This window comes from Schistocerca cancellata, chromosome 8, assembly GCF_023864275.1.
Source record: "Schistocerca cancellata isolate TAMUIC-IGC-003103 chromosome 8, iqSchCanc2.1, whole genome shotgun sequence".
In the NCBI taxonomy this organism is placed as follows: Eukaryota; Metazoa; Arthropoda; class Insecta; order Orthoptera; family Acrididae; genus Schistocerca; species Schistocerca cancellata.
The window spans coordinates 160,394,099-160,411,250 of record NC_064633.1 but is presented as its reverse complement, the minus strand read 5'-3'; the positions used below and the strand labels follow the sequence as shown (position 1 = coordinate 160,411,250).

General features: G+C 38.6%; 1 protein-coding gene across 1 annotated transcript in view; it reads right to left on the bottom strand.

Annotated features, from left to right (window-relative positions):
• The window catches only part of LOC126094817 (bumetanide-sensitive sodium-(potassium)-chloride cotransporter-like), a 275,910-nt gene that overhangs the window by 116,334 nt on the left and 142,424 nt on the right, over window positions 1–17,152 (bottom strand). Inside the window, exons 11-13 of the mRNA XM_049909392.1 lie at window positions 7,314–7,525; window positions 4,683–4,924; window positions 4,397–4,590 (exon numbers count right to left, since the gene is read on the bottom strand). Coding sequence (XP_049765349.1) covers window positions 4,397–4,590; window positions 4,683–4,924; window positions 7,314–7,525 — 648 coding nt within the window. The remainder of the gene's footprint in view (window positions 1–4,396; window positions 4,591–4,682; window positions 4,925–7,313; window positions 7,526–17,152) is intronic.

Here is a 17,152-nt window from a genome sequence, read left to right as displayed (position 1 = left end):
GAGCGTCCGTCTCCGGACGAAGGCACAAACCATACTCCCAGATGGGGAGAAAGGGAAGGAAAGAGCCAGAGGTGAGGGGAGGAGGGGCGAAGATAGGGATGGGGAAGGATGCGGAAAGGGAAGGTATGCAGCCCGGAAAGGAAGGAAGGCCACATTAGCTCGGGGTCCCGTGCTCGCTACGCACGTATCCACAAAAGAGTTGTGGACCCCCTGGGGGGTTATGTGAGCATGACATCCAATAAGTCCTACAAGACATTATTCATTTCAATGACTGCTTCACAGTCTGTGCCATCTGTATCCTTCCCACCAACACCAACTTTTCTGAATTGCGCAGGTGGGAAGTCTCCTTGCCATACATCCTACATTCCCATAAACCTCCCGCCCTCAACCTTTGTTAGTCATTGTCATTACCCATCTAGTTCTTTCCTGGTTCCCATTCCAGTGCTACACAGCCCTTTATTCCAGTCTTTTTACTTCCCTCCTTTTGTTCCACCCCGCCTCCCCCCACCCTCTGTGTAACCTCCCAATTGCAACTAGCTGCCCTACCCTCTTTCCATCTCGTCCCTGCATATTCTGGCAGCAGCACTTTATTATCCCCTACACTTACCATACCATCGCTCCCCTCCCTGCCCCACCTCTTCCTTACTCCCATTCAGTTGCCTCCCCCACCATGCACTGCTTTTCATGTCCGTGCTTCAGCTACCAGAGACTGTGGTCGTGTGTGCATGTGTATGTTTTTTGTTCTTTTTGTTGTGCCTATCTGTGACTCAGCATCTCCACTACATTGTACATAGCAACCATCATTTTCATAATATTGTTAAATAACAGCCGAGTTAGTCATGTGTCAATCTCAGTTGTGTATGTGTCGTTGAAGCAAACAGCTGTTTTTTGGACATAGTGCTATTGAGTGCTGTGTTCAAGATTACGAGTGATGTATTTTCAAATTTAAGACATGGAGATTTTTTTCCTCAGAGCTGATCAATTGGTTCGGGGATAGTACATACAAATAATAACATACAGTATTCATGCATGGATGTTGTTATTTCATTAACTTCATCAAGATGTGTTCTGATACCTCAGTTAATGATTCCACCTCATACTTGAGTGATGTATGTTTTAGAATAACACCAGAATTGTGAAGATCAATAAGACAAGATTTTTCACTTGTCAGGTTTGTTATGCAAGTAGTTGGACAATGCTGATCCTAACCCTACATATATGATGATAAGGTTTTAATGGTCCGTATAGATAAAAGGCTGCTCAGTGATGAATTACAGTTATGTTGCTTCATGCCATTACTTCATAACGAGGTTTAATTTAACATGATAAATTCACAGTATTGTTTCCTATGACAAAGGTGTTGGGGTTAGATGTTACTTGTATTTCAGGTACTCATAATTTATAGCAGACTTATTTCATACTCTGTACATTTGATAATGGTGACTGAGCCTCACAGAAAGTAGTCATATAAGCTTTCTGTAATTTACTGTGACTATGGCTCTACTCCTATACTGAAAAATAAATTTGAAGAACAAAAATTTCCTGTTGGAATTATTGTTATGCTTATATATTTCGATTTTTTCACTTTATAGTTGTGGATGATATGTTGTGATAGTAGATAAAATTTTTGTTTTGGAAACTTCACTTCGTGATTTTCTGACTGAAGTGCATTCTCTACTACAGCTGTTTTGCCTAGTTGGGAACACTGATGTTTGTTCAGTCTTGTATTCATGCTCCTCTTGGTCACTTTCATGTACATGTTTCCACAAGTACATGGAATCTTATGTATACCACTTGCTGACAGAGAGGGAGTTTGTCTTTTACACATCAAAGAGCTTGATGTGTTCTCTTCGTTGGTCTAAAAACCGGTCTGCTATTATGTTTCTGTGATATTTTGCTGACTCGATCAGTTACTTTTTTGATAAAAGGGAGAGAAACTATATTCTTCCATCACTGTGTTTTATTATTATCCTTTTTCCTACTGTTATTCAGTCGTAGAACCCTATTTACTTGCTTACACGAATAGCCATTCGTCTCTAAAGCCTGCTTCATATGTTTTAATTTGGTGTCCAGGTTTTGTGGCATAAAAATTCTTATGGCTCTGCCAACAATACCACTATTTTGTTGTGGATGATGGTTTGAGTTCTTACGCAAATATCTATCAGTATGTGTGACTTTCCACATTTTCTAGAGCTGATTGATTGAGTTTTCCCATATAAATATTAGTGGTCACAAAATTACATGAACATGGTTAATGCAACATCCATTCTGACATCAAGAACTTGCTCAAAGTTCATCATTCTATTAGAACTGACTGGAAGTAAGTCAGTCTAAAAAGAGCAATGCCTTACTTCTAGTCAATTCCAGTGGAACGATGAAGTTTATGAGCAAGTTGTTGGTGTTGTAATGGGTAAGCCACTGGATCCTGCAGTCACTAATTTTCACAGGGAAAAGTATGAACAGTCAACGCTATAAAATGCGAACACAAAACCATATTGATGATATCAAACTGTCTGTGATACATTCATGGTTTGGTCACATGGTAAAAAAGTTTTGGAGGAATTCTTTACTTATTCGAATAGTATAAATCCAAAAATCCAGTTTCCCATGGAGATGGAGAAAGACAACACAATATTCTTCTTGTATGGAAGGTTAAAACTTAAAGTTTTTTTGGAAAGTCACACATTCACTGAGATATTTGCATAAGAATTCAAATGATCATCTGCAACAAAAGCGAGGTGTTATTGAAAATCTTGTTGACAGAGCCATAAGAAATTGCATGCCAGAACAACTGGATGCTGAATTGAGACATCTGAAGAAGGCTTTTGAGAGTAATGCCTATTCAAGTAAACAAGTAAATACAGTTCAAAAGCGAATAACAGGAGGGAACAGGTGAACAATAAAAACACAGTGACTGAAGAATAAATTTTCTCTACCTTTTATAAAAAATGACTGTTCAGGTCAGCATGATTTTCCAGAAACATGACATCGGATCAATTTTTAGACCAACTAAGAAAGTATGTCAAGCACTCTGATCCGTAAAGGACGAACTCCCTCCCCTGTCAGCAAGTGGAGTATGTAAGATTGTGTGTACTGAACCAGTTCGCAACTGTTTGTGTTGGCACATCTGGACTCACAAACCCTCTTATCTGTGCTGTGGTTGCTGTACCAGCTGCCAATAATGCCCTTAATATATGTTGACCCTGGCAGGTGTCTTTGATTTGTGAACATCCAGAACCTCGTTTAAGGGTGTGAGAATGTTCATGTAAGCACTGATACTAAAATCGTTGCACAACCGATGTAGCACGTCCAACTTGTAGGTCAGGACCACCCTGCAACCAGGAGGGCCACAATTTGATCCTTTTCAGACTCGTTCAGTTGGCTGTAGAAAGCACAAGAGCATCTCTTGGTATAGTTACATGGTTACTTCACACATTTGCACCACACTGTGCCTTCTGACTGTGAGCAACCCTTATTAAAGGGTAGACATATATGGTGCTCTGGTAGCTATGCAACTATGCTACCTGTTGATGATCAGTGTTGAAACCATTATCAGTACATCTACTATCCCCTAGGTGGCATATGCTGTTATCAGATCAGTATCTTTCCAGTTGTACTTTTCTCTCCCAGCAGTGTACATACATATCTAATTTTTTGAAAGCAATGGTCTGTATCAGCCAATGGCAACACTGCTAAGGTGAAAGTGTTGTTGCCCTGGACAGAAATTTTGCTTGATCGAGCTATAAGGCCTGAACAGTGCCATCATAACACTAGATGAAAATTTGATTCATTACTCTGGCTGCTTGCCATACTTTGACAAACATAAAGAAAGGATGAAACTTTTAATACGTTGAATGCCCAGTCATTCAAAATATGAAGGAACTTTGTGTTACTTTAACTATCAATAAAATCATTTCTTCAGAAGGAATGCCATTTATTTGTATTCTTACTACCGTTGTTCTTTGGAACAGTTAACTGAACAATTCTGCATTATCATACAATATTATCCTATAATACATGAGTGAAGGTAACCATTCAAAATTTGCAAGCATTTCTGTGTGCAACCAAAACCCTCTAAGTACAAAATAGGTCGAACCAATTTGTTTGTGTGTGCATTTCTTTTCAGTGTTTATAATACACCTGGGCACCAAAGAATTAAATTTATAGAGTTTTATGACTACAGGTATTACTGGAATTACAACAACTTTTCTTTAATTTCTTAGAATGAATTTTTGTGAGATTAAGAGAAAGTACTTTGTGTGTGTGTGTGTGTGTGTGTGTGTGTGTGTGTGTGTGTGTGTGTGTGTGTTCAACTACTTTTTCCACTTTAAATTTTTACGACAGTTATTAACAGAACTGGAAAAGCTTATTCCTAAAAGTTCAATCTTTCACAAACCTTGAGAACATTCAGAGAACAGCTTCTGTTGAGCACAGTCTTGAAATTTTTCATTATCTTGTAAGGAAGTCCTATCTGGAATATCACCACTGACTCCATCCATGACATCCACAGGCTCACTTGGAACATTTGAATAACTGATTCCTTCTTGCAGTCTAAGGATGCACACTGCAATATGCATGTCCAGTGCCTTGCTACAAAGTGATAGTTACATTACCGAGTATTGTATTTTTATTGTGCAATTTTGAATATTTTTCAAACTTGAAAAAAAATTACTGTTACTTACTGTATGACACTGAAGTACATAGAGAGATCATGTTGTTCACAGTTCTGCCAGTCTGCCTTATAACCCACCAGCAAAATGTTTGGTTTTAGTTTGCCAATTCCAGTTGTCTGTAATAAAGCACTTGCTCCATTTTTAAAATCTGTTTCATCGATATATGTGTAGAACGCTTTTATCTTGTTCAACTGGAACCAACTCTGGGCGTCAACTATTAGTCTATTGGATTGTCTTCGATTCATTACAGTCTATAAACACATTTAGCAATGACATCAATGTATTTCATATAATCTTATAGATGCTTAAATCTTAAAGTACTAATAAATAATGAGCTACTTGTAACCACAAACTACAAAATAGAGTAACTACATGGAGGGGAGATTAGGAGGTAGGGTAGACAGAATAGATGGAAGAATTTTTTGTTGTTGTCCATTTCAATAACATCCTTTTATTCAGGCCAATTAAGAGCAAGTTTGTCAATATGGCACTGTACTCTTGATACTACAATGATTCATTTAATAAGTACCGTATGCTGAACTGACTCGTTATGCTCTTAACTCGACCTGAATACACGAAAAAAATTCCCCTGTGGTTAATCTTCCTACTATATTAAGTAACTGCACAAATTTAACTATGTAGTGACAAGTGGCGTTGCGCCGTGACTATCATACAAATGTATATTGAAATTTACTGTACTTGAGTGTTCATCATCAAAAACATTTATTTTCTGGGATAAGAAATTATTGTATTCTGAAGTATTGGTTGCTAGAAAACTAATATAAATGAATGCAAACAAGAAGTTATTTGTTTAATTTTAAATCCAAAACATAATTTTACATTATTATGAAAAGGATGGTTGTTACCAATAGTGGAGGTGCTAAATCGCAGATATGCACAACAAAAATATTATCAGAAAATAAGCCTTCAGCCAATGAGGCCTTTATGGAAGAAAGAACGCGGGCGCGCGCGCGCACGCTTTGCGCGCGACTGCAGTCTGGCTACTCTCTCTGTGTGTGTGTGTGTGTGTGTGTGTGTGTGTGTGTGTGTGTGTGTGTGTGTGATCTCCAAGTAAGGCCTTCTTGGCTGAAAGCTCATTTTCTGACAGTCTTTTTGTTGGGCCTATTTGCAGCTCAGCATCTCCACTATATGGTGAGTAGCAACTATCCTTTTCACAACATCGTTACATATTTTTACATGTTATTTATGGTCAATAATAATGTGCTGATACTGATATTTATGTTTATAATATCCAAACAACTGAAGTGCATGAGAGAGGGCACTTTCTACTGTATCACTTGCTAGGACTTTTTCCCTGTTCCATTCTTAATTAATGGTTCAAATGACTCTGAGCACTATGGGACTCAACTGCTGTGGTCATCAGTCCCCTAGAACTTGTTGTTGTTGTTGTTGTTGTTGTTGTTGTGGTCTTCAGTCCTGAGACTGGTTTGATGCAGCTCTCCATGCTACTCTATCCTGTGCAAGCTTCTTCATCTCCCAGTATCTACTGCAACCTACATCCTTCTGAATCTGCTTAGTGTATTCATCTCTTGGTCTCCCTCTACGATTTTTACCCTCCACACTGCCCTCCAATGCTAAATTTGTGATCCCTTGATGCCTCAAAACATGTCCTACCAACCGATCCCTTCTTCTAGTCAAGTTGTGCCACAAACTTCTCTTCTCCCCAATCCTATTCAATACCTCCTCATTAGTTACGTGATCTACCCACCTTATCTTCAGCATTCTTCTGAATGAACTTAGAACTACTTAAATCTAACTAACCTAAGGACATCACACACACCCATGCCCGAGGCAGGATTTGAACCTGCGACCGTAGCAGCAGCGCGGCTCCGGACTGGAGCGCCTTTAACCGCACGGCCACCGCGGCCGGCTGTTCCATTCTTATATGGAGTGGAGGAAAAAAGATTGCTAAAGTGCCCCTGTACTTGCTGTAATTGGACTAATGATGTCTTTGCGGTCCCCATGAGAGTATATGGGGTGACTGTATATTCGTAGCTTCCTCACTAAATACTGGTTCTTGAGAAATTTTAAGTAGTGTTTTATTTTGCTGTTTATGTCTATCTTCTAGTAGATACCAGCTCAGACTTCTTAGCATCTTTGTCACTTTATCCCAAGAGTCAGACAAATCTATGACCATACATGCTGTCTCTCATTTTATATTGTCAATATCCTGAGTGTTTTATTTGATGTGTCTCCCACACACTAACAATGCTCTAGGATGGGTTAGGCAAGTGTTTTGTAAGCCATCTCCTTTGTAGACAGATTCATTGCTCAGATACCAGGAAAATGCAATCAAAGCCTGCCACCTGCTTTACTTCTGATTGAGCCTGATTGACCATCCAATTTCACATATCCAAAAACAGTTACACGCAAGTATTTTTATGAGTTCTCTGCTCACAGGTGCGACTTATTGGTATTTCAGTCATATATACTATTTTTTTGCATTTTGAGAAATACACAATCTTTTATTTAAAGCAAGTTGTAATATTTGCACCCCTTCAAATTTTATCAAGATTTGACTAAATATCTGAGTAACTTTTTTCCCTTCAAACAGGACTTCATTATAGGTATTGTCAACAGCTTTTGGTTTTGACTGAAATACTTGAAAGTATTACATACCTTAATGATATGACCACAGATCAACAGCGATGAGTTCTTTGTAATGAGATGAGCAAAATGCACAAGTGGTGGTCGCTGGCTTGGTCTGCCAGTGAGTACTAATATTTGTGGATTGTAGTTCTTAACATGCTCTAAAACTTGATTTAGTTGCTGCACAGATAACAGGGCATACTTGTAAGTCTGTGCTTGAGTTGATGAACCCCAGTTCACATCTAAAAAGAGAATGAAAACATAAAAACAAGACAAGTACTTATTGAACATACCAAATTGAGGAGATCACAGATCCATGCCATCACTATATTGGAAACTGCATAAATGTATCAATTCTGTGAAAATTCACTAAAACAGAAATGTTATGGAAAGTTTAAACTACATTTCAATTCTTGCATGAACTGTGTCCTACAAGTTTGAATCTGGCAGTAACTTAATCCTTATACAAAAATTACAGATACTTTTATGACCCTTTCATAGGGCTCTGTAGCATCAGATTTTTTCCTTTCTTGCTTTCCTTCTTTGCAGATGTATGTATTGCGTAGTGCTATTATTGTGATCATCATATAAGGATGCTGACACAGACAGGTAACTTGGCAAAGAGTATAACAGGAGCCCTTGAAAGCACTCTGGACCCATTTCTAGTAACCTTATCATTGAGTAATAAAGTTTTTTCATATTATTATAGTACTGCTTAACACTTAAATGAATGCAAGTAACTGAAGTAAGCAAACTGTTTGATGCTGGTAACCCCAGTATCCAAAATTACTGTAGTTGTGGTTGTTGCTAGGCTACTCTCATTACTAAGAATTATTTTTTTGTAGTGTAACAGAGCATAACGTTTTTGACTTGGTGTTCTTACGCCCAGTTTTATCAGAATTGATCAACTCAGTGGTCATGGGCAAGCAATTTCCTACAGACATGTTCACATGTTGCCTTTGATTGTGGCACTATACACAATCATTAACCCGGCTCCAGGGAGGTAGGGTCCCCGACCCTATTTCTCCACTGGGGTAATTCCTGTCTGGTGCGTCCACATTGCGGGGTGGGCATCCTACACTTCAGTAGGTCGGACTGATAGGATGGCTGAGTTCAGGCAGGGACCCAATCCTGTGGGGTATAACATGGAGCCCATGCCCAGGGTTACAGGGTGAAGACCTTAATGGCAACGACGGTGGAGAAGAAAGACTTTGGAAAAGTGTAGCTGGCAGATGAGGCAACCCTCCTTTCTGGGGATTAAATGAGAAGGGAACCACTGGCTTGTGGTGGAGGAGAAATTCCTAAGGCTAGGTGAGACAACCCCAACAGAAAATCCTTTCTTGCGTTAGGCCTAACAAGCCAGTAGAAACTCTTCATATATTGCTTTCAAAACACAGACGAGCCTCGGAATGAACCACTCAGGATCTGACTCCACTGCTTCTTCATGTATTGGTGCGAAAGATGGGAGGACTGATATTCATCAGTACAAGAAAATGAAACCAAATGGACTAAAAAATAACCTAAATACTGGCACCTTAATTAACCCTCAACGGAAAAATGGAAGAAATGACAGATGTACTAACAAGAGAGAAAGTTAGATATTTTGGGATTAAGAGAAATGAAGTGGAAGGAAAAGGGTGAGAAGAATTTGAGAGGAGGAGGAAAACTGTACTAGAGTGGGAATAACAGACTTTGAAGAAATGGTGTGGCAGTGATGGTGAATAAGAATGTACAAAGCTGTATTAAAAGTGAGAGATATATATCAGACAGGATCATAATCTTAAACCTGATATTCCATAAAGAAACACTAAAAGTTATCCAGATTTATGCATCTCAAGTGGGATGTAGAGAAGAAGAGAAAACAGACTTTGAAATTGAGTGAGGAACCATATGGAGAGTGCTAATACAGTGATGGGAGATTTTAATGCACATGTAGGCAGACACAGAAAGGGATTTGAGCAAGTGTTGGGATGTTTTGGGTATGGAGGCAGAAATGAAGAAGGGGAAAGACTACTGGATTTGTGCCAGAGGAATGGAATGAAAATAGCGAACAGCTGGTTTATGAAGAGAGAAAGTCATGTTATCACCAGATACAGTTGGGATGGAAAAACCAAGTTGTAATTTATTATATTCTAGTAGATAGGGAATTGGGACAGAAAATAACAAAGGTGAAGGTAATTCCAAATGTGAGTGCAGATGTAGACCGTAGAATACTGGTGGGACAATGGAAAATGAATCAGTGTGCGAAAAATAGAAAACAGAAGAAAGTGATGAGGATACGGGATTGGAAACTGAAGGAGAGTGAAAGTTCTGCGAATTATAGAGAATTAATCTCACAAAAATTTCCAAAAGAAGTTTTCTGCAATGTAGAAAAAGAATGGAGTTTATTCAAAGACACTTTAGTCGAAGCAGCACAAAAAGTATGTGGTAGAACATCTGGAGAGGAAAAAGTAAGAGAGACAAGTTGGTGGGATGATACCACAGTTAGAAGAAAAGAATGGAGCATGGAGAAAGTTGTGGAAAACTAAAAATGACGAGGACCATAAAAGACATATACAGCAAAAGAAGAAGTGCAAAGAAATAGTGGAAACAGCGAGGAAAAAGGCATGGGAAGAGTTTACAAAAAACCTGAAAATGTGAAGAAAAATGTTCTATAAAATGATGAAAAATAAAAGAAAGGCTTCTGAAGTACCAGTAAACAGAGGATGGTACTGTGATTGAAGATCCAGGCAATATAAAAGATCTCTGGAAAGAACATTTTAAGAAACTGTTGAATGCTGAGGAGCAGGTACACGAGGAAACAACAAATAATGGAGAAATTGAGAGCAGTTGGGAAGCAGAACTAGGACAAATTACACGGGAAGAAATGGAAATAGCTGTGAAGAAGATGAATGCAGGGAAAGCCCCAGGACCTGATGAAGTATCAGTGGACATGATAAGAGCAGCAGCTCCAGTGGGAATGCATTGGCTGTATAGAGTACTATCAAGTGTGTGGAGAAATAGTACAATACCTGACAATTGGAGAAGAGAAGACATTGTTCCCATCTTCAGAAAAGGCAATAAAAGACTTTGTAAAAACTGCACAGGAATTAACCCCTATGAGTCATATGGCCAAGCTTTTTGAAAGAATTTTAGTAAATTAAATAAATGAAAAGATAGAAAAGGAGCAGAGTGAAGAACAGCATGGGTTTAGGAAAGGAAGAAGCACGATCGACTTGTTATTTTCTATCCGTCAACTGATGGAAAAAAGTTGGGAGTATAACAAAAGGGTGATAATGGTTTTTATAGACACAGAAAAGGCATATGACTCAGTTAACAGGGAAAGACCCTGGGAAGAAATGAAGAAGATAAATATAGAAGATAGATACATTAATGTAATAAAGACAATGTACAGAGGACAAAATTGTAGAATTACAACACCATTGGGGAACTCTGAATACTTGGGAATAAGATAAGGATGTAAACAAGAAAGTATTCTATCTCCTGCACTTTTTAGTGTTGCGAGGGAGGGAATGAATAGGGCAGTTAAAGACATAGTAAAAGAAAAAGGCAAAACAATGATTTTTGCAGATGATATGGTAATATGGGGCGATAAAGAGGTAGATGTCCAGTTACAACTTTATGCGTGGAAGGAAATAATGAAAAGGCATGGATTAAAAATAAATTAAGATAAGAGTGAAGTAATGGTATTTGGAAGAGACAAAGGGATCAATGGAAATATTACTTTGAATGGAGAACCCCTCAAAGTGGTAGGCAGTTTCACTTATTTAGGGAGTGAAATACCTAGTGATGGAAGAATAACCAACAAAATTAATAGGACGTTACAGAAGGGAGGCAATTTCTACCAAATAATAAAACACCTGATTTGGAATAAGGAAGTTTCAGAAAAAGCAAAACTCCTTATGTATAAGAGTTATTACTTGCCTATTGTCACCTATGGAGGAGAAACATGGACAATAACAGGAAAGGACTGGAGCAGACTGCAAGCAGGAGAAATGGAATTTCTCAGAGCAGTTAAGGGAATTTAGATATTAGAAAGGACCTTAAACAAGAAAGTATGAGAGAAGGAATTAAAAAAAGAGAGATTAAGCTGGTATGGGCATGTTAAGAGGATGAGTGGGCAGAGACTCCCCAAAATTATGGAAGAACTAAAGATGGATGGAAAAAGACCTAGAGAGCACCCAAGAACGCAGTGGAAAATGGGAGTGAGAATATCTGTGGGAAGGAGAGGTGTGACATGGCAACAAGTGGAGGAAGGAAAGCAGTGGGAGGACCGGGCCAAATGGAGAGGACTCATCAGCACCCAGATGTGGCAGTAGCTGGAGCAGGATCCAGATGTAGATAGATGTTCACATTTTCTGCCTAATTTCTTATTGTTGGTCCCAGTATGAAAGATTAGTAATGTGAAATAGAATCCTGTTTGTGGATTACAGTACTTTATTACTTACTGCCGACAAACTGTAATTACATCTTCAACAGTCTGATGTAAGATACACTGCATATATTTTAAACAGAAAAATCATTGTCAGAGTTTACATATATACCCAAAGGTAAATATATGCAATACCAGTGTTAGTACTAACTATCACCACACTCTCTGTATCTGCAGACTAATGCACAATACTGTCCAACAGGTTTATGATCAGAGTGGAACTTTATGTTAATTGCTCAGTTCTGCACCATCCTTGTGACTTGCATGGGTTTTGTTTTCTGGTAAGATGCCTCTTTCACAGTACTATTGTGACCATAAGAAATTGTTACATGCAGCCTCCTGAATAATGGAGGTAAACATAAACTTGCATTCTCAGAACAATTCAGTAGAGTGCAAAGTACAACACATCCTGTGTAGACTGGCAAGTCTGTCAATGCACTATATACAGCTATTTCAAACTCAAACTGTGTGCATATTGTCATTCACAGCTAGTAAGTTTCTTAACACTGGAAGTTGCCATCCAAATTTAAGTGCACAGCATCATTTGAACACTCAACCACTATAATGAGGCAAAACATTAAGACCTGCCTCCCAATACTTGCCCAGAGTCAACAACACCAGCTGATAACCCCTAACTATAAGTTATATCCCATAAGTACTTGGAGGAGAACTTAACAGTTCTGCACACAGACATTTTGGAGACAATTGGGTGAGATGCGTCAACAGACAGTATGCAATAATTTTCAGAAGATCAATTTGGCCTCTGAGCACCCATTGTGAACTGACAGACAAACTGCCCCATACAACAGTGTGGACAGGAAGTGGGTAAGGAAACTTCTTGAGTAGATAATAATAGTGGCATCAGCTACCAACATGTGTGTCACATGTGAACTCCCCCAAGTTCAGCAGTTCTGTCATCTTTTGTGTCAGTGCCATCTATGACTGTATTGTGCAGTATCAAGACAGGATTCTTGAACCTATTGTTAAGCCCTTGAGTCAACATTTCAGTGATGGGTTAGTCTTTCCAAACAATAATGCATTAGCACACTGTGCCCATCTTGTGAACACTGAAATGTGTCAAAAACATTCCTTGTATTTTGCAGTACATCACTTCTTTATTGGCAAGTGTAAAGCAGTTGATGAAATCCACATTTTTTGATTAGCTTTACCTGGAACTTCCTGGCAGATTAAAACTGTGTGCCAGACCGAGACTCGAACTCGGGACCTTTGCCTTTCCCGGGCAAGTGCTCTACCAAACCACGACTCACGCTTAGTTGGTAGAGCACTTGCCCGCGAAAGGCAAAGCTCCCGAGTTCGAGTCTCGGTCTGGCACACAGTTTTAATCTGCCAGGAAGTTTCATATCGGCGCACACTCCGCTGCAGAGTGGAAATCTCATTCCAGCTTTACCTGCAGTTTGTTAAGCAGTATTGAAATGATAGTTCAGCTCAAACTTAAATAATGTGTATGCAACAGTGGTTTTATAGACTTTTCCATACATTTGGTTAGATTTCACATCACCTAAATACACTCAAGATTGATAATGCTTCAGCCATGTGCCTTACAATGATTCACAATAATGCACAACACACACTCATTGTTGATTAAATGTTTTTTACTGAACTACAATGAGAGTTTTATTAATCTGATAGATTTTGTATTGATAAGGCTAACTGATATAGTGCAAAGTTTTGCACTAGATAATAATTTAAGATCACTGATGGTATGACATAAATACACAAAGTTAATTTCATAAACAAAGACAGGTATAAAAATATAAATTACTATGACATTACTATGAATTAAAATATGGTAACATATTGTCAGAAAATTTACATCAATTACTTTTTACAGACCCAACAGCTCTTACTTTAAACATTTGAGAAGTCTTAGTACTGGTATTCTTTATGTACTGATGGTGATGAAATGTTTTGCAATTGAATAACTTCATGAACTTTTCAACAGTTCAACTGAAAAATAGTTAAATATAAGGTATCAAGAGTAAGTGTTAGTACTGCACATTTATGTGCACATATAAAGCTGAATGTTGCTTACTTTGAATAAATACAATATACGATATGGGTATCACAAACTCTGATTAATCCAGAATGACCATGTTATCATTATATTAAGAATGTGTGGACCGATTCTACTATGTTACAACACATTTCTAGAAGGGGCAGGATTCAATGGTCTAGCCTTCAGTGTCTACTGACACAAACCTGATTGAATATGCTTGGGATCAGTTGAAACATTGGAAGGCTCCAAATATATTACATGAACTTAGGAGGACAGCCGTCTAAGACTGGGATAGACTTGAGCTGCGTTGTCCCCACCAAATTATGGACAGCATGCCCAAAAGGATTCCATACATTCTACAATGCAAAAATGCATTTGGCACAGTGGCATGGTACTCAATATTACTGAGCAACAGATTTTAACTTCATAGTCATGCAGATATGTTCACTTTCAAACAGACTGCCTCTATTTTGATGATTGTTTCTGTTTTCTTTCACAGGAAAGTTATTCTTTTACTTTTACAAGGCTTAGTACTCTTTCATTCCCTGCAACTTCTTGAATGTAAGTACACAAATTTCCTTAGATACACAAGGCACTGCAAAACTTTTTTTTTTTTTTGGAACAGTTTAGTTAAGCAGATGTTTTGGTGACAGTTTAGAAATTCCATGAGCAATTGGTTGACATCAACCTTTTGACTGACATGTGTCTGTCACACAATTTTAGAATCATAAGCAGATACTGTGAAGTTGAATGCTTTGTCAGAGAACAGGGTGACTCCTTAATGTATATATTACTGTTCATCAAAGTAGGTGCTAAGAAAGGGTCCCCTGAATGAACTGAACTGTGAAGATGTGTAAAAACACACCAGCAGTACATTATTGCTCTCAGAGGGATAAAGACAGAGACAACCTACTTACTTTTCTGGAAAGTTAACATATGTTGTATTAGAAATAAGATTTTAGAATTAGAACATTTATGTAACACTGAGCTTGTAGACATTACATGTGTATCTGAGATGATATATGTGTATGTGAGCACTGGTTAGCCTGAGAATAAATAAATGTATTTGTTCCGCAAGGGTATGTTGTGGGAGACATGATATGAAGAAAACAGAGAAAGAATGGTGGGGGCTGGAGTTTTTGTCAAAGAAGAAATACAATTTTCCATAGTTGATGTATCTATGTACTCCTCAGAACTAGATGGGGAGTTTAGTCATGTAAAACTAATGAATGAAAATATAGTGGTAGGTAGTCTATATAGGTCACCAGACATTTATGTAAATTTGTTTATTGAAAAATGTGAATTAATAGTAAGAGTAAGACAAGAATTGCTACCTGTGGTGATTTCAACACACAAATGGCGTACACACCGAGGCAGGTACAGAGTGTGAACATTCATAGGTCATATCTGAAATGCAAAAGATTTGACAAAGCTAAACAACTTCTGGCAAAAAAGCGAGCAGTGGAAAACTATATAGAAATTGTTCCCAATAAATGCATGGCAAATAATAAAACAAGGGAATACAGTCTGTGTTGTTAATTTGATACGGTCTGCTGCAAGCTGACTTGAGGGCTTCCATTGGTTAGGAACTACTAAACACTGAGGTTTCAATGGCTACAATAACAACAGTACTGAGTTGCAAAGGTACTGTTCTTCAACAATTTCTGCATTATCTTACCCTATAATAATTATTGTGTATGTGAAACATCAACATGGCACTAAAAACCTGATGGTCTGGAATGTTGCATGACAGGAGACTAAGGAGACTTCAATATCTGATACAACTCAAGGTGTCAGTTATTACATACTGAGACCAATCTGAATGCAGACCACTATATCAGGGACATTTTAGAGCCTAATGTACTGTCTGTTCTTCAGGAAACTGCTTGAGCACATTTAGTAAGGCAGATGTAGTGGGGAACGAGCAAACCACTATTATAGTCTGCACACTACTCTCACATGACAGTCATTTCAACTGCCATATGGACCTCCAAAAACCACTGTTGATAATTTGGGAACTGTAAAAGTGCATGGTCGATGATTCTTCAAAAACATTTATAGCCCATCTTTGATTCCCTGCCACAGTGCTTACAGGCTTTGATTGCAGCTTCTGGGACTTTCACTCCACATAAATTCTTGGAGTCAAGGCAGCATCATGTACGTTCTATGATCTAAATCATTTGTGTATTTCATGTACCTAATCTGTCATATGCAGATAATTTCAGTCACTTTTGTTCTTCTTTGTGTTGCAATTTTCACAGACAATGTATTAGAAACTGAAATGTATCACACTGCTGCAGTCTTCAGTCCAAAAATTGGTCTAATGCAGTTCTCTACAATAGTCTGTCCACCAAACTGACTCTTACTTGATACCTCAGCACATGTTCTTTTAATGATAGGGGAAGGATAGATTGGTACTCAGTGTAAAGATGACACATTGAGTTGCAGATAGGCACAACTAAAAGACTGCTAGACATTTGGCTTTTAGCCAATGCCTAAGGAAAAACAAAACAAAACAAAACAAAACAAAACAAAACAAAACAAAACAAAGCACGCGCACACACGCACCCAGGGAATAGGTGGAGGCATAAGAAGGCTGCCAGGTGCAAATTGGGAGACTATGGGGGAGTGTTGACCAGGGAGGGAGAATGACAGATTAGTGCATTGACAGAGCCAGAACACAATCAGGGTGAGAGGATATGAATAGCAAGGAGGTGATAAAACAGAGGAGGTGGAAGCTGTTGGGTGGAAGGTCTGGGCACAATAAGTTACCATAGGCTGAGGATGGGATGATTTTGAGAGTGGAGAATGTGGGTGGCTGTTCATCCTGGTGGACAGCTGGTTGGTAGTCATACCAATATAAAAAGCAGTTAAATAATGAAAATTGTAATACAAATGTTGTTTAATCAAAACATGCTACCAGTTTCAAATAATGACGTTTGAATCTTTGGCTACTGTTCCACTGTCCTCAGTGGATTACCGGCAATATAAAAAGCTGTGCAATGATTGCAGCAAAACTAGTATATGACATGGTTTCTTTCACAGATGGCCTGGCCTCTGATGGGGTATGATACGACTGTGACAGGACTGGAACAGGAAGTTGTGTGTGGTTGGATGTGGCAGGTCTTGCACCTGGGTCTTCCACAGCAATATGATCCATGTGGCAAGGGGTTGGGATTGGGAGTAGCATACTGATGGACTAGAATGTTGTGGAGCTTGGGTGGAAAACAGAACAACTCTTGAGGGGTGGGAAGGATTTTGGGTAGGATGTCCCTCATTTCAGGGCATCACGACAGGTAATCAAAGCCCTGGGAAAGAACATGGATCATTTGTTACAGTCTAGGATGGTAATGGGTAACAAACGGGGCACTCCTTTGTAACTTGTGCTTGGGGGTGGTGGGACAATTTGTGTGTGTGTGC